This window comes from Oryx dammah, unplaced genomic scaffold (assembly GCF_014754425.2).
Source record: "Oryx dammah isolate SB20612 unplaced genomic scaffold, SCBI_Odam_1.1 HiC_scaffold_2, whole genome shotgun sequence".
NCBI classification, from domain to species: Eukaryota; Metazoa; Chordata; class Mammalia; order Artiodactyla; family Bovidae; genus Oryx; species Oryx dammah.
In genome coordinates this window covers 30,087,698-30,111,278 of record NW_024070186.1, presented here as the reverse complement: position 1 = coordinate 30,111,278, position 23,581 = coordinate 30,087,698, and the positions used below count along the sequence as shown (strand labels likewise).

Sequence of the window (23,581 nt, the reverse complement as noted above, 5' to 3'; positions counted from 1 at the left end):
CCTGCTTTATGTCTTCATGACACCGGTTTTAGAAGTTGTCTTGTTGATATATTCGTCCTTCTCAAATGTAAACGGCCTGGGCGGGGGGGAGCGGGGACTATTTCCTTTTTATTTTTGGGTGGGGGGACTATTTCTTGATCATCTCCTTCGTTAAGAAATGCGGTCTCGGGAGGGACAGTTATATGTTGAGTGAATGAATGACGAGCTAGGAATCTGGTTCAACGGTTCTCAAATATTTTGGTCTCGGGACCCCTTTACACTTAAAAATTACTTAAGGACATTTAAGAACTTTTGTTTGTGTAGGATGGATGTGTACATATACACGCTTATACATATATATTTCCTTTTTAAGAAAACGGGGGGAAATTTGAATATATTAATTCATTTCAAAACAGTAAGAAATCCATTACAAGTTATCCTTAGAATACCAATATTGTACACTCACAAGAGAGAATGAAAAGAAATAGCTATGAGTGCTGTGCTGTGCTTAGTCGCTCAGTCGTGTCCAACTCTTTGCAGACCCCATGGACTGTATGTAGCCCGCCAGGCTTCTCTGTCCATAGGATTCTCCAGGCAAGAATACTGGAGTGGGTAGCCATTCCCTTCTCCAGGGGATCTTCCCAACCCAGGAATTCAACCGGGGTCTCCTGCATTACAGGCGGATTGTTTACCAGCTGAGCTACCAGGGAAGCTCAGAGCTATGAATACTGTTATGTAAATATGTAAATAGTTTTGACCTTGTTGGTCCCCTGAAAGTATTCCAGGAACCCTGGAGACCACACTCTAAGAAACTTAAATCTAGTTTAACTTTTTATATGTAGGAATACTGAAGTCCCCAAAAGTAATTTATAGTAATTCTGCTATATTTATAAAAGTAATTTATAGTAATTCAGAAAAGTAAGTGCTATTCCGAGAAGGTGACAGTGGAAACTAGGGTTCTTCTGTTACTAGCCCAGGGTCATGTTGTTATGTTTTCCCAAGCAAAGCAGATAACATCTTCCTTTAAAAGATACCGAAGCTGAGGCACGGAGACCGGAAGATGCTTGGTCACACTACCACCTAGTGGTGGCCACCTGCTGTGTCAGGATTAGGACTCTTCCCACCTCTTTTATTTTAATGTGAGGGCCTCATCATTCCCTCATCTCCTGGTATCAGGCCTGGTGCCCCTGGGTCTAGGCTAACCAAAGTTCAGAAATCTGGCAGAGGAGTCAAGGAGGCATTAAATATGTAACAATACAAATATGGACACGGGGTCACATTTGGCCAGATAGTAATATGTGCTGTTTGTTGGGTGGTGCGTTAAGTGCTATAAGAGACAGAAACCTTCCTCAAGACAGATGGAGTGAGGGAGTGAGGGAAAGCCTCATAGAAGAGGTGAAGTTTCAGGAGATGGGAGGCCTTGGAGGCCAGGAAGTAAGTGGAGAAAGCAAACGGACAGAGCAGCAGTGGTGGTAGCAGATATAAATCTGACCACAGTAACTTCATGAGCCAGACAAAAATGTGTGTAAACAAACCCAGATGAACCATCCAGAACATGTTTCATTCACATTAAGCTATCACATATCTGACTGTCAGTTCAGTTCAGTCGCTCAGTCACGTCCGACTCTTTGCGATCCCATGAATCCCAACACGCCAGGCCTCCCTGTCCATCACCAACTCCCGGAGTTCACTCAGACTCACATCCATTGAGTCAGTGACGCCATCCAGCCATCTCATCCTGGGTCGTCCCCTTCTCCTCCTGCCCCCAATCCCTCCCAGCATCAGAGTCTTTTCCAATGAGTCAACTCTTCGCATGAGGTGGCCAAAGTACTGGAGTTTCAGCTTCAGAGCTGATCTCCTTCAGAATGGACTGGTTGGATCTCCTTGCAGTCCAAGGAACTCTCAAGAGTCTTCTCCAACACCACAGTTCAAAAGCATCAATTCTTCGGCGCTCAGCCTTCTTCACAGTCCAACTCTCACATCCACACATGACCACAGGAAAAACCATAGCCTTGACTGCTGCTGCTAAGTCACTTCACGACCCCATAGACGGCAGCCCACCAGCCCCCCCCCCCATCCCTGGGGTTCTCCTGTGTTGCCATTTCCTTCTCCAGTGCATGAAAGTGAAAAGTGAAAGTGAAGTCGCTCAGCTGTGTCCGACTCTTAGCAACCCCATGGACTGCAACCCACCAGGCTTCTCCATCCATGGGATTTTCCAGGCAAGAGTACTGGAGTGGGGTGCCATTCCCTCTCTAGATGGACCTTAGTCAGCAAAGTAATGTCTCTGCTTTTGAATATGCTGTCTAGGTTGGTCATAACTTTTCTGCCAAGGAGTAAGCGTCTTTTAATTTCATGGCTGCAGTCACCATCTGCAGTGATTTTGGAGCCCAGGAAAATGAAGCGTCTGACACTGTTTCTACTGTTTCCCCATCTATTTGCCATGACGTGATGGGACCGGATGCCATGATCTTCGTTTTCTGAATGTTGAGCTTTAAGCCAACCTTTTCACTCTCCTCTTTGACTTTCATCAAGAGGCTTTTAGTTCCTCTTCACTTTCTGCCATAAGGGTGGTGTCATCTGCATATCTGAGGTTATTGATATTTCTCCCAGCAATCTTGATTATAATGACTATAAATGCTAGATAATTAATTAAAAAAAAAAAAAGACTGGAACCAGAAGAGGATAAAAATGCCCCAGCTGGTGGGAACTGGGCAGTTTGAAAAAGAAAAAGAGGGACTTTGGATGAAAGGCCAGAGGATGATTAAGAAGGAGTGGTACCTGTTGGTGTTGAGTCTGAACCTCACCTCCCTGCCCCTGGATTATTGTGTCCTGACTTCCTTCCTATCTCTGCTCCCAACTCTAGCATTCAATCTAAAGTGCCTGTTTAATTTTCCTATACTTCTTTTCCACCCAGCACTCTCCTGCTCAAAATGTTCCATGGCTCTGCGTTATCATTACAGCAAAATCTAAATGTGCCAGTTGGTCCCTTAAATCCTGCCACAATATAGCACCAATCCACTTTTCCAGTGTCATTTCCTAAGCACTCCTCACTGAGACCCTCATCAGATTAGTTAGCTCAGGCATCCAAACACACCGAGGACTGTCTTTTTTCCACCCTCACATTTTAACATTTCTGAAATTGGTCAGAATGTCTCTCTACCTGTTCCAGCTACATTGCTTCTGCACTGAGGAAAAACTCACTCATCTTGTGTTAGTGACCATTCTTCGCCACTATTCATTCCTCCCAGAAAAATCATGACACGTGGCATTTATTGTGTTTCTTCCTCTCTTTTGGCGCCAGGTCATATAAAAACCCCAAAGTGCTGTTTACTGATGTTCATCAAACAATTGTAAGGTTTTTTTTTTTAATTGACAGCTCGTAAATGATAAAAACCTTAAAATAGTAAATTGAGTATCCAGTGGGAAAGCAAGTACTGTTAATAGACTCTTCAGAAATTGCTACCTATATACTAGCAGACATGTAACACATCAACTCATTTAAAAACTTAAAAATATATATAACATAGAGCTTACCATCCTAAAGGTTTAAAATTATTTATATATTTTTGGCTGTGCTGGGTCTTCATTGCAGGCAGGGGCTATTCTCGTTGCAGGGCATGGGCTTCTCATTGCAGTGGCTTCTCTTGCTGTGCAGCACAGACTCTCGGGTGCAAGGCCTTCAGTAGCTGTGACTCCTGGACTCTAGAACCTAGCTTCAGTAGTTGGGGTGCATGGGCTTAGTTGCTCCACGGCATGTGGGATATTCCTGGATCAGGGATCGAACCAGTGTCTCTTTCATTGGTGGGTGGATTCTTTTTCCCCTGAGCCCCCAGGGAAACCCCCATCCTAACCATTTTTAAGTGTGTATAGTTCAGGAGCATTAAGTACATTCACACTGTTATCAACCAATCTCTAGAACTTTTTTATCTTCCCAAACTGAAACTGTATTCCATACCCATTAAACAACTCTGCATTTCGCCCTTGTCCCTCTGGCACCCACCATTTTCCTTTCTGTTTCTGAGTTTGAGTAATCTACCTACTTCAGATAATTGGAATTATACAGTGTTTGTCTTTTTGTAACTGGTGTACACAGCATAAAGTCCTCCAGGTTCATCCATGCTGTAGCATGCGTCAGAATTTCCTTCCTTTCTAAAACTGAATACTATTCCATTGTATGTATTTACCACATTTTGCTTATCTAGTCATCCATCAGTGTATACATGGGTTGCTTCTATCATTTAATTATGATGACTAACACTTTATGAACATAGGTGTACAATTATGTCTTCGTGATCTTGCTTTCCATTTTTTTGGATATATAAACCCAGAGATGAAATTGCCAACTCATATTATGCCAGTTCATTTTAATGTGAAGTTTTCACGTTCAGTATTCTCCAGGCTGCTCTTTTTGTTTAATAGTATGACTAATGCATCTCTCCACATAAGCACTTCCATATCCATGTTGTTCTTCCTAATGACTGCACAGGATTCCACTATATACATTTCCTGTGATTTATGTCTCTGAGAACCAGTTGAGAGACATTTAGTTGTTTCAAATGTATAATTAATAGTGCTGCTGTGAACATCTTAATACATATTTCCTTAGATATTTCTATATGCATATTTCTATACATATATATACATATTTCTATAGATAGATATACTCCCAGACACATGCAAGGAAATATGTATGCATGCCTAAGTCAAGGCTATGTTTTTTTTTTTTTCATTTTGATAGACATTGTCAAAAGACCCCTAAATGTATGTGTGCCTGAGTCAAGGCTATGATTTGTTTGTTTGTTTGTTTTTCATTTTGATAGACATTGTCAAAATACACGTAAATGAACACACAGATTTTACACTCCCATCCAGTGGATGGTCAGTGACAAATCTTTTTTCAGGAAGCCTCACACATCTTACACATTGGATATATAAGTTCTGGAGATTTGTTAATTTTCTGTCACTATTCCATAGGCTTGCTTACCCTGACTATTTCAACTCATGCCTTAATGTTTACTTTTAATGTACGAGGATCTTGACTTCCTTCCTAGGTGCTAAGATCCTCAAGAGAGGACATAATTTACCATAACCATCCTCACCTCTACAATTAGATTTTTGCCCGGAACATACCGGAACTTGTTACATTATACATAGAATCAAGGGCAGTTTCTAAGTGCTAAATGAAGAGATCTTAAGCCTTTTTTTTTTCTATTTCTTTGTACAGCTGTTGTAAGTGAAATAACTGGAATCACTCAATTCTAACATCAGCAATAATACCAGTCATTAATATTAATTTTTGAAAACATACAATGAGACAGGTATTATCTTAAAATACTTGACATGTGTCACCTCATTCAATGCTCACCAAATGAATATGTGCTCTTCTTATCTGTATCTTATGTAAGGAGAAACTGAGGCACAGTGAGGTTAACTGACCTGCCCAAGGTCACCTGAAAAGCAGCAGGTTTCCACAGAGAATTCTGGTTTCATTTTAATTGCTCAATCTATGCTTTTTATCCCTGCAATGTGTACAATTTAACAAACCCAATTTATCATCAATATATTGATCCATGACACCTCTTCCATTTCCCATGGAGCTGTCTGAAACTTTAATGCAGGTACAGGTTGCAGTAAGCGGAGGTTTCCTCATTTGGGGTAAGATCCCTATTTTTAGAGATGTTGTCTTTCAGAAAGTGGTTATTATTCCCCAAATTCCTGTTGTTCCTAAACATAGATATATTTATGAAAGAAGATTTTTTTCTTTTCTAGATAAAGATCATGACTTCCTTCAAATTATAAACTTCACATTCACCAGGGCCCCAGAGAAGAATTCCACTTATTTTTACTAAGACCCGTTTGTGAAACCCACATTTTAGAAAATGATAAGCATGATAAGACTAATGCTATTCTGAACTTTCATAAAAGAGTCTTAATAAATTTTAGAACTTGAAAAGGGCTTGGTTACAGTGATACTTGGTTACAAGCAATATTTTTCCAGGCACATCTAGTTGTCCATGGAAATAGATAGAATCCATATGGATACATGGCATTCGTATTCAGTTTTTAGCCTGTGAAGAAGTGAACAGGAAATCATAATTAGAAAAAAAGAAAAAGGAAGTTCAACTTCATGCAGTGGAAAGGAAGCATATGTAAATCGTTACCGCCCTAAGAGGCAGAATGCTGAACACTGAAGAACTGGTGCTTTTGAACTGTGGTGCTGGAGAAGACTCTTGAGAGTCCCTTGGACTGCAAGGGGATCAAACCAATCAGTCCTAAAGGAAATAACCCTGAATATTTGTTGGAAGGACTGATGTTGAAGCTGAAGCCCCAATATTTTGGCCATCTGAGGTGAAGAGCCAGCTCACTGGAAAAGATCCTGATGCTGGGAAAGATTGAAGGCAGGAGGAGAGGGGGTGTCAAAGGATGAGATAGTTGGATGACATCATCGTCTCAATGGGCATGAGTCTGAGCAAACTCTGGGAGATGGTGAAGGACAGGGAAGCCTGGCGTGCTGTAGCCCATGGGGTCACAGAGTCAGACACAACTTACTGACTGAACAACAAAAAGAGGCAACACAGCACAGCTTCATAAAGAATTTAGATAAATTCACCGCTTCAGATCCACAGTAGGCTAATGGGATGTGTGTGTGTGTGTGTGTGTGTTGGGGTTGGTGGGAAAGTTCAAAGAGAGGCAGCAGAGTTTGCACTAATCTGTGAGAGAACTGCTGTTCTCCTCCTGCTTGTCCGACAGTCACCATCCATCAGGGTGCAACGGTGGCTTAGGGGAGTGTGACTTTGAGAGAGCTGTGCTGTTCTCCTGCTTGTCCCTTGGTGCAGTCATCATCCAATAGGGTGCAATGATGGCTTAGGGGAGTGTGACTTTGAACTCAAATGCTCATGCCCTCAGGAAGCCCATGCGCTGATCACGGCACCGTCTACCCCAACGGAGTACCCAGGCTCCATACAGTGCCCCCTGGTGGCTGCTACTCACATGCATAGATAGCCAAGAGCATACCTTTTTCTTCTTTTTATGGGTAATACTAGATTTCTTGCTGTTTTTCCAAATAGATCTGAAGGTGTCTGAAGAGATCTGGGGAGTGACTGTAATTTTTAAAACTGGCAGTTTACCTGACAGGAGGAAGAACATAATAGTGATGGGTAGGCTATCTGACAATTCCATGATGGACTGGGTCTTAACATTCCGAGCAGGGCATTCTCCCACACTTTATTAACTGGGCAACTTTCCTTTTACCTAATACCTTTTCCTTATATCTCTTTGATGTGAGTGATCATAATAATTTCTGTAATAACTTCTTGTACTAGTCCTTTCTTTTTCTATTCCACTGTCATATCCTTTACCTGGATTATTCTAGTTGCCTTCTAACTAGTCCTAACCTCAGACTTCCACAATCCCAAATCCATCCTGGACCCAGTTTCCAGATTAATCATCCAAAAGCAAAATCTGATCTTTTAGTTCATCAGCTCTGATAACATTATTGACTCTCCATCTTTAGCAGATATCTCTTATTTGTGCTTGCCAAGCCTCCACTGTGGCTTCTTGGTGGAACAGAACATTGAGTTTCCTTTGGGGTTCCACTCCCCTGCCCTCCAGGGTTGGGTATATAACTCAGACCTGGCCGATTCATGCATTTCTTCTCCCTGGCAGTGACTGGTCAATGGGTGTACATGTAACTTGTGGTGGTCCAATGAATGTGAAGAGAAAGGATCTTTCTTAAGATTAAACAGGCAGAATGTAAACTCCTGGCTAGTGCTTCCCTACTTGCCACTGTGCGGGAAGAATCTGCCTAAGAATAAAGTCAACCTGGAAGCAGGACTTCCAGGAGGTGGGAGTAGATGGCATCATTTGAATCCCTGACTCTAAGGGAAACTGTAAGCTAGAACCAACTCTGGACTTTCCATTATATGAGCCAATAAAATTTTTTTTGTAATGAAATCAGTTTGAATTGATTTCATATAACTTAAAACCAAAATTTCTCACTGATTTTCCTATATAGACCTGTGATATTGGTGGCACTAGTAAAGAACCTGCCTGCCAATACAGGTAGACTTAAGAGATGTGGGTTCAGTCCCTGGGTCAGAAAGATCCCCTGGAGGAGGGCATGGCAACCCATCAAGTATTTTTGCCTGGAGAATCCCATGGACAGAGGACCCTGGCAGGCTGCAATCCATAGGGTCGCAGAGAGTCTGACATGACTGAAATAACTTAGCATGCACACATTATGATTTATAAGAAATATATTTGGTCATTCAGGTGACCAAATATATATGAGAAATATATATCTCTTGTGGTATTTGTCCATGGTTCCTGGCTTACAGCTCCCACAACCCTTGGAATTTCCTGAGAGATAAGAGTAATGGGAATAGCTTGTATTATATTTGGTCTCAAGTCCTGAAAACCCTTCAAAGCCATCAAGGTGAAATTAGTGTCTTTTTATGCATAACAAGCCCCTTCTTACCATGGGCTGGGGCTATGTTAATAAAGTGACTTTCAGAAATTCCCTAAAGAGTGGGACTGCTTGCCAAGGGAACCAACCTGGAATGGAGGTTTGGAACTTTCAGTCTCTGAGTTGGGAGGGGATTCTGGTGGTTAATGGCCAAAAACTGACCATTGGTTAATGGCCACCAGTGGCCAACAATTTAACCAACCATGCCTATGTGATGCGGAGAAGGCAATGGCAACCCACTCCAGTACTCTTGCTTGGAAAATCCCATGGGCGGAGGAGCCTGGTAGGCTGCAGTCCATGGGGTCACGAAGAGTCAGACACGACTGAATCGACTTAGCAGCAGCAGCAGCAGCCTATGTGATGAAGCCTTCATAAGAACCAAAAGGATGAGGTTCAGAGAGTGTCTAAGTTGGGGAAACAGAATGCTTCCATGTGTCACTGTGTTGGGTCCCAGACTCCAGGAGGACAGAAGCTCCTTTGGGACCTCACCAGGTGTACATCTTCAGCTGGCTGTTGATTCATAGCCTTTAATGTCCTTTGCAATAAACTGACAATTAGTGAGTAAACTGGTTTCCTGTATCCTAATTTGAACCTAAGGAGGGGCTCATGAGAGACTCTGATTTATAGTCAGTTGGTCAGAAGTACAAGTAACAAAGGGCTTCCCAGGTGGCACTAGTGGTCAAGAACCCGCCTGCAATGCAAGAGACATAAGAGACAAGGGTTCTATCCTTGGGTTGGGACGATCCCCTGGAGGAGGACGTGGCAACCCCCTCCAGTATTCTTGCCTGGAGAATCCCCACGGACAGAGGAGCCTGGCAGGCTACAGTCCACAGGGTCACAAAGAGTTGGACACAACCAGAGTGACTCAGCACAGCAGCATGGCACACAGGTAACCACCTGGATTTGAACTGAGGTTGAAACTTGAAGATGGCTTTAGAAGTGTGGGATGAGGTCAGGCTGGGCACAATAAAGGGTGGTGCAGGGCAAGGGGCTTGGAGCTGTAAGGCAGTATGGTTTATAATTTCAGGACTTGGAAAGGGCCAGAACCTGGGTCACTGAGGGTCTGGGTGGTAAAAATGTACCTGGGAGAGAAAGGAGTCAGTATCTTAGCTGGATGATTTCCCCTGGTGATCGATGGTTATCGGTACTTGGGTCCTTTCATCCTATGGCTCATAGGGAATATCAGGGTGTGTGTTCAGGTGGTGGGGGTCTGCTCTGATGCTCCACAGTGGGGTTTTTCCAGGACAAAATCTAAGGTAATCATCTTCCAGGGGCAAGCCTATATTGGAAGAGCATGCAATAGCCCCTTGTATTTCCTAGGTCTATTTTTTTAATTAATTGATTTAATTAATTAAAATTTTAAACTGAGTAACTTAAAAATTAAAAGTCAATTTAAAATTTAATTAATTTTGCTGTGTTGAGTCTTAGTTGTGGCTTGTGGGGTCTTCCTTGCGCCAAGTGGGATCTTTCGTTGCAGTGCACTGACCCGCTAGTTGTGGCGTGGGGTCTTGGTTGCACTGTGGCACGTGGATTCATAGTTCCCCAACCAGGGATCCAACCTGAGTCCCCTGTATTGGAAGGTAGATTCCTAACCATGGGACCACCAGGGAAGTCCCTTCTTGGGTCCACTTTTGGCCCAGATGTATGTCTGTTCCCTGTTAGAGCAGCAGGTTATACAGATGCGAGTCTGCTAGGTGACTCAAGGGGCCATGCCGAATGTCTAATAAAGAGCCTGGTTTCTCACTTGGGCCACTCTGAAGGGGTCGCTGGCTTCAAGGGCCTTTGACAAAGGACTGGCTGACTGATCTAAAGCAATCTAAGAGTTTGAGGCAAAGACAGCCACCTCCCTGCTTGATCTCTTTGCTCCTCTTCTCAAAGAACTCTTTTTTTTTTTAAGTGTAACAATGTGCCCAGCTATTAAAAAAATCTGTTTTCCAGTCCTCTTTGGCATTAAGTGTGGGCATGTGACATACTTCTCACCAACTAGACATAAGCAGAACTATTCCTCGGAATTTCAGAGATTTTCCTCATATAGGTGTCCACAATTTCTCCTTGTCCCTTCCTTCTTCTGGTGTGGAATAGAAATGGGAGGCTACAGGTGAAGCAGCCACTTTGCAACCACGAGGATAAACCTTGAGGATAACCTTGCTGAGGTTAATGGTGAAGAAAGAGAGGGAACCTGGGATGTGAATGACATGGTGGAGTGTCTCTTACCTCCCCAATCTTCCTCTACCTTATTAAACCACTGTAGCTGGTTCTTTTCCACACAGCCAAGCATCATCTCAATAGGTGTGAATCATAGTCATGGAGAGAAACAAAACACAGAGTTTAAAAGAAAGAAACAGGATAGGTCCAAAGTAGAGGAAAACAAGGTCTTCAATAGGAAAAGAAGGTCCAAAGTCATGATCACTAAGAAAGGCAGGAAGAGTGTGGGATTCATGGCCCTGGCTGAAAGGAGTTTTGGGGGTTGGAGACCATTCGAAATGGGGCCAGCAGTATGGCTTGGGGGCCAGCCTGAAGCCTCAGAGTGTTGGTATAGCACCCAAACCCACAAAAGACTGTCGTGTTCCCTGAACATACTTTTGGTCATCAGTTTCTTCTCCTTGTAAAGTTCTACCCATTCTTCAATGCTCCAAGTCCTTAGCAGAGGCTGAGATGACTTAAGATAGTATTAGATACTGAGATGGAATTATATAATGGTGACTGGCATGGTGAGAAAGCTATGCCCTGTTCAATTCTCTAAAAATATTTCAATCAAAATAATGTATACATATAACTAAACAATTAAGTACCTATTTGAAATAGTCCCCTTAATTTCTTTTATTTCTCACATAGCTATCATTATTTCTTTCAAAATACTTAAGCATTTCGAATCCCCTATTAATTCAGTTTTTAATGCAATATTCCCCCTTTTTAAAGTCCTCCATTTTTCTGACCTCAACCATCATCTGGGACTCCCTTTTCTACAGTTCTTCTGATTTCTGGATTCTGTACTCTTTGTCTATGTGATTTATTCCCTCACTTAGCTCAAGTATATTCTCTGGAAGCTTTCTGAGAATGGATACAGAGGAGGTACAGAGTTTGAGTCCTTTCAAGCTACAAACATCTCTAGTTTCCACTCACACTTGGTTAGGAGTTAGGAATGTGTAGAGTTCTCACTGAGTTGTCATGGCAGAGCTCCTTTGCCTCTAGTTTTCAATTACGAAGTCTATGATTTTCCTGACTTCCCGTCCTTTGTATGCAATCTTTCTTTCTCTTTTTATATACTGTTGTGTGTGCTAGTCACTCAGTCGTGTCCAACTCTTTGCGACCCCATGGTCTGTCCATGGAGTTCTCTAGGCAAGCATACTGAAGTGGGTTGCCATGCCTTTCTCCAGGGGATCTTTCTGACCCAGGGATCGAACCTGGGTCTCCTGCACTGCAGGCAGATTCTTTACCAGCTGAGCTAGCAGGGAAGCCCCGAATGTTGTTAGGATCCACCTTTTATTCCTAGCATTCTGAAAGCCGTGATTGTCATGCACTGTGCTGAGCACTCAGTGGGCTCTTTCAATATGCAGATTTATGTCCCTTGGTTCTGGGAAAGTTCTTGGTTTATTCCTTTGATAATTCCCTTCCCTCACTTCTTTCTTTTCTTTCTGAAATTATGAGTTAGCTACTGGTGCTCTTAGACTGATCCTCTTGCTCATATTTTCTCAACAATTTTTCATCTCCCTATTTTTTGGTCTACTTTTGAAGACTTTCTTGACTTCATTTTTCAACATTTGTTTGAAGTTTTTATTTTCACTTTCTAAGAACCTAATTTTTCTAATCTTTTTTCATAGCATCCTGTTCTTATTTTATAGATGCATGATCTTCTGTTTCACTGAGAGTGTTATAACTTATTTCTTCTTAAATTTTTTCACATAGTCTCTATATCTTCAGGGCTCTTTTATTCTCTTTGTTTCGGGCATGGTTTCCTGTGTTGGAGATTCTGAGATTTCTGTTCACAGTGAAGCAAGAGGCATCCAAAGGCTGATGGGAAACTCCTGTGTGTGTACAGGGCTTCTTTGAATGGTGAGGGAGTGGCCAGCTCTCAGCATCTGGAGTTCCTTTCTTTGGGGCTGTTCAGTTTTTCAAATACCCCAGTCTTCTACATGACTATCAGCCTTCTGGAAGCAAGGCAGACAAAGATAGCTTGGGTGAAGAGAAAGGCTGAATCCCAGATGTTCAATGTATAGAATTTTCCTTACTCCTCCTATTTCTAGCTTCTCACCTCGGCTCATTGCTGGGTGTCCTGGGACTGCTGAAAGGCTGTTTCATTTTTCCAGAGAAAACTCCCTAAGTGTTCTCTCTGCTTCTACTCTTGCCCCACCCCCACCCCCACCCCGAATCTGTTTCAATTTAGAGCTGGAATGATCCTGTTAAAATGTGGGTCAGATCAGGTCACAACTCAGCTTAAAATTCTCAGGTGCTTTTCCATCTCAATAGAATTAAAAACTAAAGTTCTCGGAATTGTCTCGAAGGCCCCCCACCCTCCACACTTACTTCTTGGAATTGTTACCTTATTGCCTTCCCGTTCTCTCTCACCCATTCCAGCCCTGCTGGCTGCCTTTCTGGCACTGGAACACACCAGGTAGGCGCCTGCTTTATGACCACTGTGCTTGCTATTCATTTACCTGGAATGTGCATCTCAAAGATATTTACATGGCTTGCTCCCTTCCTCCTTTGGGTCTTTATTCAAATGTCTCTTTTCCCTGGCAGCCTCCAGCCCCTGACATATACATGCTATCTCCTTTTCTTGCTTTATTTTTCTTTGAAGTATAATCTCCATATGATACACAATCATATATATTTTCCTTCTTTTTGAAGTAGCTGATTTAATGTCTGTCATTCTCCACTAGGAAGTAAGCCCCATGAAGGCAGGAATTCATTGCTTAATTACCAGCATTGAGAATAGGGCCTGGCACACAAAAGGCATTTAATAAATGTGAAAGAAATAAGTATGAATAAATAAACAAAGTGATCCTGAAGTATTCTGGTTCTTTTTTAAAGAAAAAATTAGTCAAAAACAGTGCTGTGAGATGTGGATAGAGACTTGTCTTTCTGTTAAATTTTTTTTTTAAACACATGAAGTTGATGTTTCTGAGGAAACATTGTTATTGTGTATATTCCATCGTTAAAATAGGTCATTAAGAACTCCTTGGCTGGCAAATAAATAGCCTTAGGCTATTAATTTGGATTTCATGAGAGAAGGAGAATTAGAATTAAAAATTAGCTTAATAACTTATTAATTATAAGAACACAGAAGCAATCAGAAAAACATTAGTTCTCTAAGCAGTAATATTACTAATTGCTTTTAATGTTTAAAATGATGTCATATTAGGGCTAAATGTCAAGATATTTTCCCTGTAGAATCCAACCAAGTAACCTTAGTTTGAAGAGTCTTTTCTGGTATTAAAACTAATAAATCTGATTGAACCACTCCAGCAGAAATATCTCATAATTATTTGGTTCAGAAGATGAATGCATTCAAACTATTCATATGTACGCCACATTTGGGAAAAGCTGATTTCTTGAACTAGAAGGGACATTTTAATGCTTTTTAAATGAATATTTTCAGGCAGGTATTTCATGATTATCTTCCTACTTATGCAAATTGAACCCTTTACCAAGCAAGCACTATGTTTTGCAGCTCCAGATATGTACTCAGTGATAATTATTTTCCATCAACCATCTGAGACCACCCATCATTAGCACCCACTGCAGCCTTATAATGTCTTCTGGTGCAATGTGTAATGAGAAAGTTGCTACAGTGCCAAGAAAAAGCAAATGAAATCATTAACCTGCCTTCTGTTTATTAAGCCTAAATTAAAGTTAAATTTAAATTAATTTTAACAGAATAAATCTGTTTAGTTTAAGTTCAACTTAAATGGACTAGGAAGTAGATGTTCTGTTTCTCTAAAAATAAAGGGATGATCTTAAAATCCTGGAATCATTTGATTGTTAAATGGCAATGCAGTAATTTCAGTTTAAAAATGACAGTGGGGAAAAAAAGTGACAGTGAAGTAAACAGTAATATTATAATTCTCTCTAAAGCTGCAAGCGTTAAAAAAAAAAAACACAAAAAACTGCCGTGTGGAATTATGTCATGTCTCTAATAAGACTTTTATTGTAAAAATGATAGAAGACTGGATGCTTATTTCATTTCATTCTCTCCACATAATCTACCAGATAGGGTACCAAGATGTGTCCCGTGTTTTACTAACACTGAGTTTGGATTTTCAAATGTGTCTATGCTGTCTTTCATTGAGCTTTATTGAAAATGACCTTTCTTTGTACACACTGCTATTTTTAAAACGGATAACCAATAAAAACCAACTGTATAGCACATGGAACTCTGCTCAATGTTATGTGACAGCCTGGATGGGAGGGGGATTTGGGGGAGAATGGACATACATGTATGGCTGAGTCCCTTCACTGTTCATCTGAAACTATCACAACATTGCTAATAGGCTATACCCCAGTGCAAAATGTTTTGGTGTTACAAAATAAATAGATAAATAAAATTTAAAAATAAAATGACCTTTCCTCATTTTCTACCAGCAGTAAAAGTGGCTATCATTAATTCTGGACATGTGTATTGTGAAGGAGAGGATAGGTGTGGCCAGTACTAAAATAGCTGGTTCGATATGTGAGCCTCTCACTTCAAAGGATTTTTGTTGCTGCTCAGTGGCCCAGTCGTGTCCAACTCTTTGCGACTCTATGGACTGCAGCCCACCAGGCCTCCCTGTCCCTCACCATCTCCCGAAGTTTGCCTAAGTTCATGTCCATTGCATTGGTGATGCCATCCAGCCATCTCATTCTCTGATGCCCTCTTCTCCTTTTGCCTTCAATCTTTCCCAGCATCAGGGACTTTTCCAATGAATCAGCTGTTTGCAGCAGATGACCAAAATATTGGAGCTTCAGCTATAGCATCAGTTCTTCCAATGAGTATTCAGGGTTAATTTCCCTTAAGACTGACTGGTTTGATCTCCTTGCCATCCAAGGAGCCCTCAGGAGTCTTCTCCAGCACCATAGTTCAAAGGCATCAATTCTTTGGCATTCTGTCTTCTTTATGGTCCACTTCTCACAACTGTACATGACCACTGGGAAGATCATAGCCTTGACTATATAGACTTTGTTGGCAGAGTAATGTCTCTGCTTTTCAATATACTGGCTAGGTTTTTCATAGCTATCCTGCCAAGAAGCAAATGTCTTCTGATTTCATGGCTACAGTTACCATCTGCAGTGATTTTAGAGCCCAAGAAGGGGAAATCTGTCACTACTTCCACCTTTTCCCCCTCTATTTGCCATGAAGTGATGGGATTGTATGCCATGATCTTAGTTTTTTAATATTTAGTTTTAAGCTGGCTCTTTCACTTTCCTCCTTCACCCTCATCAAGGGCTCTTTAGTCCCTCCTCTCTTTCTGCCATTAGAGTGGTATCATCTGCATATCTGAAGTTGTTGATGTTTCTCCTGTCTATCTTGATACCAGCTTGTAATTCATCCAGCCTGGCATTTCCCATGATGTGCTCAGCATATAGGTTAAATAAACAGGGTGACAGCAGACAGCTCTGTCATACTCGTTTCTCAATCTTGAACCAGTCAGTTGTTCCAACAGGGTTCTAACTGTTGCTTCTTGACCCCATACAGGTTTCTCAGGAGACGGGTAAGGCAGTCTGGTATTCCCATCTCTTTTAGAGCTTCCCACAGTTTATTATGATCCACACAGTTAAAGGCTTTGGCATAGTCGATGAAAGAGATGTAGATGTTTTTCTGGAATTCCCTAGCTTTCTCTATGATCCAGCAAATGTTGGCAATTTGATCTCTAGTTCCTCTGCCTTTTCTAAACCTTGTTTGCACATCTGGAATTTCTTAGTTTGCATAATGCTGAAGCCTAGCATGCAAGATTTTAAACATAACCTTACTAGCATGGGAGATGAGTGCAATTGTCTGATGGTTAGAACATTCTTTAGTACTACCCTTCTTGGGAACTGGGATGAGGCTTGACCTTTTCCAGGCCTGTGGCCACTGCTGGGTCTTCCAGATTTGCTAACATAATGAATGCAACACCTTGATGATATCATCCATTAGGGTTTTGAAGAGCTCTGCTGGAATTTCATTGAATCCACTAGCTTTATCAACAGCAGTGCTTCCTAAGGCCCACTTGACTTCACTCCACAATGTCTGGCTCTGGATTACAAAAAGATTACATGATAAAAAAACACCCTAATGCTCTCTCTGTACCTATCACACTCGAGCCATTCTTTGATGATCCAGGAAGCACATCAGAATCTTATGAGGGCTGTTACTTTAGTTTTCCAGTTGATACCTAGAGAAATCTTTGCAGGTCAGGTTGGGAGAAAGAATAGAGAACAGGAGACAAGTCCTCAGAGAATAGGTGAGGGTAAGAGTCCAGGGCTTCCCTGGTGACTCAGATGGTAAAGAATCTGTCTGCAATGTGGGAGATTCAGGTTCGATCCCCTGGAGAAGGGAATGGCAACCTACTCTGGTTTTCTTGTCTGGAGAATTCATGGACAGAGGAGCCTGGTGGGCTACAGTACATGGGGTCGCAAAGACTGAGACACGACTGAATGACTATCACTTTCACTTTTCAAGAGCACAGGAGAAAAGAAAGAGCAATAGTGAAAATTTCATTTCAACAACATTTATCACCTAGATCAAAGACTACATATCACATCCTAAGAGCACTTGAACTTAATGCAAATCACAGGCCACACGATGGTGGCCAGCCCGTGACAGTGATCCTGGTCATCACTTAGCTCCAGCCAGTTATTCAGTGGAAAAAGTGGAGCAAGTTGTGAGTGGTGCAGCATTTGGGAAGGAATGGATGTGGACAGGTGAAGGGGAACACAAACTGCAGACACCTACCTGTCTTCCTGGCTCTCAGTGCTTCAAGGAGGTCAACAGCAGCCTTTTCTCCCAGGGCATTGTTTCCAAGGTCAATCTCCTTTAAGTGGGCAGAGTATTTGATCAGGCTGACCAGAGAAAGTGACAAAACAAAATGTTGTTGTAGCAAGCATGGTTACACAAAGAAACGCAATCCAACTATTTTGGAGTATGCTCTTTTTTCTTTTTTTTTAAGGTCCTCTCCACTGCCCCCTCCTCTCCCTCCCAAAGATGCGGCACTGACCCAATTTGACACTGAAGACCTCCTGAATACCGTTTCCCCCCTCAGTTTAATCTCTCTAGTTTGGGTGCCTTTCCTAAGTAAGCTGGTACGATAAGGATTTTAGTTGCCTTAAATATTCCATGCATTTATGTATTCAAAAGATATGGCATGTTACTGCACAGTGCTTCTCAGTCTTTTAGATTTTGCACACCAGTAAAATGTCAGATAACTGGGGGGTAGGGGGACAGACAAGCATCACTTTGGCAACTTTTGGTATGTCTAATAACTTTCACCTAGGAACACTATAGAAGAACATATATTTTTATATAAAATTAGGAAGAGTACAGTCTCACAATAAAGGATATTTTATTTTTAAATTGAGTTTTTCAGTTCAGTCACTCAGTCGTGTCTGACTCTTTGCAACCCCATGAATCACAGCACACCAGGCCTCCCTGTCCATCACCAACTCCTGGAGTTCACTCAGATTCACATCTATCGAGTCAGTGATGCCATCCAGCCATCTCATCCTCTGTCGTCTCCTTCTCCTCCTGCCCCCAGACCCTCCCAACATCAAAGTCTTTTCCAATGAGTCAACTCTCTTCACATGAGGTGGCCAAAGTACTGGAGTTTCAGCTTTAGCATCATTCTTTCCAAAGAAATCCCAGGGCTGATCTCCTTCAGAATGGACTGGTTGGATCTCCTTGCAGTCCAAGGGACTCTCAAGAGTCTTCTCCAACACCACAATTCAAACGCATCAATTCTTTGGCGCTCAGCCTTCTTCACAGTCCAACTCTCACATCCATACATGACCACAGGAAAAACCATAGCCTTGACTAGATGGACCTTAGTCGGCAAAGTAATGTCTCTGCTTTTGAATATACTATCTAAGTTGGTCATAACTTTTCTTCCAAGGAGTAAGTGTCTTTTAATTTCATGGCTGCAGTCACCATCTGCAGTGATTTTGGAGCCCCCCAAATAAAGTCTGACACTGTTTCCAGTTTCCCCATCTATTTCCCATGAAGTGATGGGACCAGATGCCATGATCTTCGTTTTCTGAATGTTGAGCTTTAAGTCAACTTTTTCACTCTCCTCTTTCACTTTCATCAAGAGGCTTTATAGTTCCTCTTCACTTTCTGCCATAAGGGTGGTGTCATCTGTATATCTGAGGTTATTGATATTTCTCCCGGCAATCTTGATTCCAGCTTGTTTCTTCCAGTCCAGCGTTTCTCATGATGTACTCTGCATATAAGTCAAATAAGCACAGTGACAATATACAGCCTTGACATACTCCTTTTCCTATTTGGAACCAGTCTGTTGTTCCATGTCCAGTTCTAACTGTTGCTTCCTGACCTGCATACAGATTTCTCAAGAGGCAGGTCAGGTGGTCTGGTATTCCCATCTCTCTCAGAATCTTCCACAGTTTATTGTGATCCACACAGTCAAAGGCTTTGGCGTAGTCAATAAAGCAGAAATAGATGTTTTTCTGGAACTCTCTCGCTTTTTCCATGATCCAGCGGATGTTGGCAATTTGATCTCTGGTTCCTCTGCCTTTTCTAAAACCAGCTTGAACATCAGGAAGTTCACAGTTCATGTATTGCTGAAGCCTGGCTTGGAGAATTTTGAGCATTACTTTACTAGCATGTGAGATGAGTGCAATTGTGCGGTAGTTTGAGCATTCTTTGGCATTGCCTTTCTTTGGGATTGGAATGAAAACTGACCTTTTCCAGTCCTGTGGCCACTGCTGAGTTTTCCAAATTTGCTGGCATATTGAGTGCAGCACTTTCACAGCATCATCTTTTAGGATTTGAAAGAGCTCCACTGGAATTCCATCACCTCCACTAGCTTTGTTTGTAGTGATGCTTTCTAAGGCCAACTTCACTTCACATTCCAGGATGTCTGGCTCTAAGTGAGTGATCACACCATCGTAATTATCCAGGTCATGATTTTTGTACAGTTCTTCTGTATATTCTTGCCACCTCTTCTTAATATCTTCTGCTTCTGTTAGGTCCATACCATTTCTGTCCTTTATCGAGCCCATCTTTGCATGAAATGTTCCCTTGGTATTTTTAATTTTCTTGAAGAGATCTCTAGTCTCTCCCATTCTGTTGTTTTCCTCTATTTCTTTGCATTGATTGCTGAAGAAGGCTTTCTTATCTCTTCTTGCTATTCTTTGGAACTCTGCGTTCAGATGCTTATATCTTTCCTTTTCTCCTTTGCTTTTCACTTCTCTTCTTTTCTCAGCTATTAGGCCTCCCCAGACACCCATTATGCTTTTTTGCATTTCTTTTCCATGGGGATGGTCTTGATCCCTGTCTCCTGTACAATGTCACGAACCTCTGTCCATAGTTCATCAGGCACTCTATCTATCAGATCTAGGCCCTTAAATCTATTACTCACTTCCACTGTATAATCATAAGGGATTTGATTTAGGTCATACCTGAATGGTCTAGCGATTTTCCCTACTTTCTTCAATTTAAGTCTGAATTTGGTAATAAGGAGTTCATGATCTAAGCCACAGTCAGCTCCTGGTCATGTTTTTGTTGACTGTATAGAGCTTCTCCATCTTTGGCTGCAAAGAATATAATCAATCTGATTTTGGTGTTGACCATCTGGTGATGTCCATGTGTAGAGTCTTCTCTTGTGTTGTTGGAAGAGGGTGTTTGCTATGACCAGTGCATTTTCTTGGCAAAACTCTATCAGTCTTTGCCCTGCTTCAGTCCGCATTCCAAGGCCAAATTTGCCTGTTACTCCAGGTGTTTCTTGACTTCCTCCTTTTGCATTCCAGTCCCCTATAATGAAAAGGACATCTTTTTGGGGTATTAGTTCTAAAAGGTCTTGTAGGTCTTCATAGAACCATTCAACTTCAGCTTCTTCAGTGTTACTGGTTGGGGCATAGACTTGGATAACTGTGATATTGAATGGTTTGCCTTGGAGACGAACAGAGATCATTCTGTGGTTTTAGCATTTCGGACTCTTTTGTTGACCATGATGGCTACTCCATCTCTTCTGAGGGATTCCTGCCCACAGTAGTAGATAAAATGGTCATCTGAGTTAAATTCACCCATTCCAGTCCATTTTAGTTCGCTGATTCCGAGAATGTCAATGTTCACTCTTGCCATCTCTTGTTTGACCACTTCCAATTTGCCTTGATTCATGGATTTGACATTCCAGGTTCCTATGCAATATTGCTCTTTTCAGCATCGGACCTTGCTTCTATCACCAGTCACATCCACAGCTGGGTATTGTTTTGGCTTTGGCTCCATCCCTTCATTCTTTCTAGAGTTATTTCTCCACTGATATCCAGTAGCATATTGGGCACCTACTGACCTGGGGAGTTCCTCTTTCAGTAGCCTATCATTTTGCCTTTTCATACTGTTCATGGGGTTCTCAAGGCATGAATGCTGAGGTGGTTTGCCATTCCCTTCTCCAGTGGACCACGTTGAGTTATTTATTTGGTTGTGTTGGGCCTTGGTTGCGGCATACAGGGTCTTCCGTTGAGGCACACAGAGTCTCTAGCTGTGGTGTATGGGTTCAGTACTTGCAGTGCGTGGGCTCTCTAGTTGTGGAACATGGGCTCCAGAGCACATGGGCTCAGTAGCTGCAGAGCATGGGTTTAGCTGCTGTGTAGCCTGTGGGATCTTAGCTATCCCACCAGGGACTGAACCTGTATCCCCAGCATTGCAAGGTGGATTCCTAACCACTGGACCACCAGGGAAGCCCCCAAGGTTAGCTTTTTAAATGAAGTAAGTTTAGCTTTATGAAAAATGAACACTCTACCTATCTTGATTTTTCTAGTCTCTTTGAGGATCATTGAAACTTCATTCATTTTCTGGCCTTGGCCTGCCAAGTGGACTTCAGAAATCTCTGGCTTTGTAAGTGGGCATGGAATCTGGTGAAGTCCTAGGTTCTGAGGTCCTAGGCTCTGGATCAGCTTTTACATTTTGTCAACTTTGAGCATGGGCAGGCCACATCCTGTGTTGGGTCTTATCTTCCTCATCTGTAAATTTGGCCTCAAAAGGGTGAGTTTGCTTATTTCACAAGGTTGTGAAAAATAGAACGAAGCCGTTTTTATGAAAGCATCTTGCAAAATGCAATACCAATGATGCTATTAATTCTGGGAGCACAGTTACTAAGTGCACATTAAGTGCCTGACATTGCCCGGGCTAAAAGCAATTTAACACATGGTCTTGGGACTTCCTGGGATTCTGGTGAATAGGAATCCCCTTCAGCTGCCAATGCAGGGAACACAGGTTTGACCCCTGATCCAGGAAGATTCCACACACCATGGAGCAATTAAACCCATGTGCCACAACTACTGAGCCTGTGCTCTGCAACAATAGAAGCCACCATGGTGTGAAGCCTGCACGCTGCAACCAGAGAGTAGTTCCCACTTGCTGTAACTAGAGAAAGCAGGAAGGAAGACCCAGCACAGCCAAAAATAAATAAATAAATAAATAAAATTTAAAAACCCATGGCCTGTGCTCTGAAAGAAATTATCATAACTATCAATAAGACAATTTTAAGCCTTTACCCTGTGCTGGGGATATGAAATTTCAGTTAGGGTCAGTAGTGAATACAAAGCCATTCTCTTGCTTCCTGTACACATTTTCTATTGACTGAGGAGCCAGAATTCAAAGCCAGGGCTGAATGGCCCTGCCAAACTCTGCCTCTTGAAGATCTCACTCCCAAGGAAACAGTCTGCCTAATCAGGACTTGACAAGCTTTGGCTTCCTGAACTGCCTGACTGTGTCCAGTTTCTTCAGAGAAGATGAGGGAGAGCTGGGATGCTTCAAGGAGGAAACAGAGAAAGAGAAGCACCAAAGGAGAATGGAGGGTGTTGAAGACAAATTTTACAACTCAACCGTTCTATATCTAGGTCTGATTCCGGATGCCATGGATTTAACCACTATGCTACACAGGGCTCACAAGAGCTTTGGATTTACGGAGCATTCACTATGCATCAGATGTGATCATGGCCACCCACATGTTTAAGTACTGTGCTTGGCACAAAGGGGCGTTCCAAGGGTATGAGTAGGGCTGAAAGCCAGCCAAGGTCTGTTTGCCAAGTCCTGGGCATGAAGCATAGATCTGGAAGGGATAACTTCCTCTGACTCATTGGTGAGAGGAAGTGCCTTTTAATTCCTCTACCCAAAGGGGCTCTTTTTCTAACTCATATAGAGGTGCTAGTTGGAGCCTTAGGCACTATATTTAGCACCTCATATATGATCTCATTTACCCTACAACAATCTCTTTAGTTAGACATTGTTATCATCCCCGATTTTACAAATGAGGGGCTGAAATACAGAGAAGTTATTTAACTTGCCTGAGATTAAATTGTGACGCAGGGATGTGAACGTAGGCCGTTTGCTTGAAAATAACCATGAAGTATGATTCAAATATACCAAGAACATGTTTTAATTTCAGTAGTTCTTAATATTTACAGTTTAAAAAAGAGAACAAAGAGATCTAAGTATTTAGTGTCCGAACTTAAAAAAAAAAAAAACATGCAAAAGGAATTCCTGGTCCTGGTGCACATTGTTAAGTTGTATTAATAACCCTGTCACGCACGGCCAGCAGCTGCACAGGACCCTGTGCTCAGAAGGGCTCCTCACTTGGTTTAGTGCTCTGTCATCCTCTTGAAATTCTTAATAATATTTGAACAAAGGCCCATGAGTTTCCATTTGCACGGGGTCCCTGCAAATTCTTTAGTCAGTTCCTGTTGTCATGTTTAGTGTGGTCAGAGCAGAAAGTAAAATCTGACAGTCAACTTTAAGTAACTGTATTGTTCGGTCAGTCCTATAGACAACTGTTAGAGGATTCCTGGTCAGAGGGAGGTGTGGTTCATGAGATGGGGAACCAGCAGGGTTCCTGCAGCCAAACCAGCATTTGAGTTTCTGCCTTGAAGTCAAATCCTCTGATACTGCCTTTTGGGGTAGGCTTAAGCAGCAGAGTTAGGTAAATACTCATCACACACAAAAGGCATGAT

At 42.0% G+C, this 23,581-nt stretch overlaps 1 protein-coding gene across 3 annotated transcripts in view; it reads right to left on the bottom strand.

The window, feature by feature from the left end:
• Nucleotides 1-4,538: 4,538 nt before the first annotated feature.
• LOC120858072 overlaps nucleotides 4,539-23,581 on the bottom strand; it is a 58,644-nt gene continuing 39,601 nt past the window's right edge. For all 3 annotated transcript variants that reach the window (XM_040233944.1, XM_040233953.1, XM_040233948.1), the window contains 3 exons: nucleotides 17,355-17,461; nucleotides 6,994-7,106; nucleotides 4,539-6,047 (listed from right to left, as the gene is read on the bottom strand). In XM_040233944.1, the coding sequence (XP_040089878.1) occupies nucleotides 6,036-6,047; nucleotides 6,994-7,106; nucleotides 17,355-17,461 (232 nt within the window). In that variant the 3' untranslated portion in view covers nucleotides 4,539-6,035. The remainder of the gene's footprint in view (nucleotides 6,048-6,993; nucleotides 7,107-17,354; nucleotides 17,462-23,581) is intronic.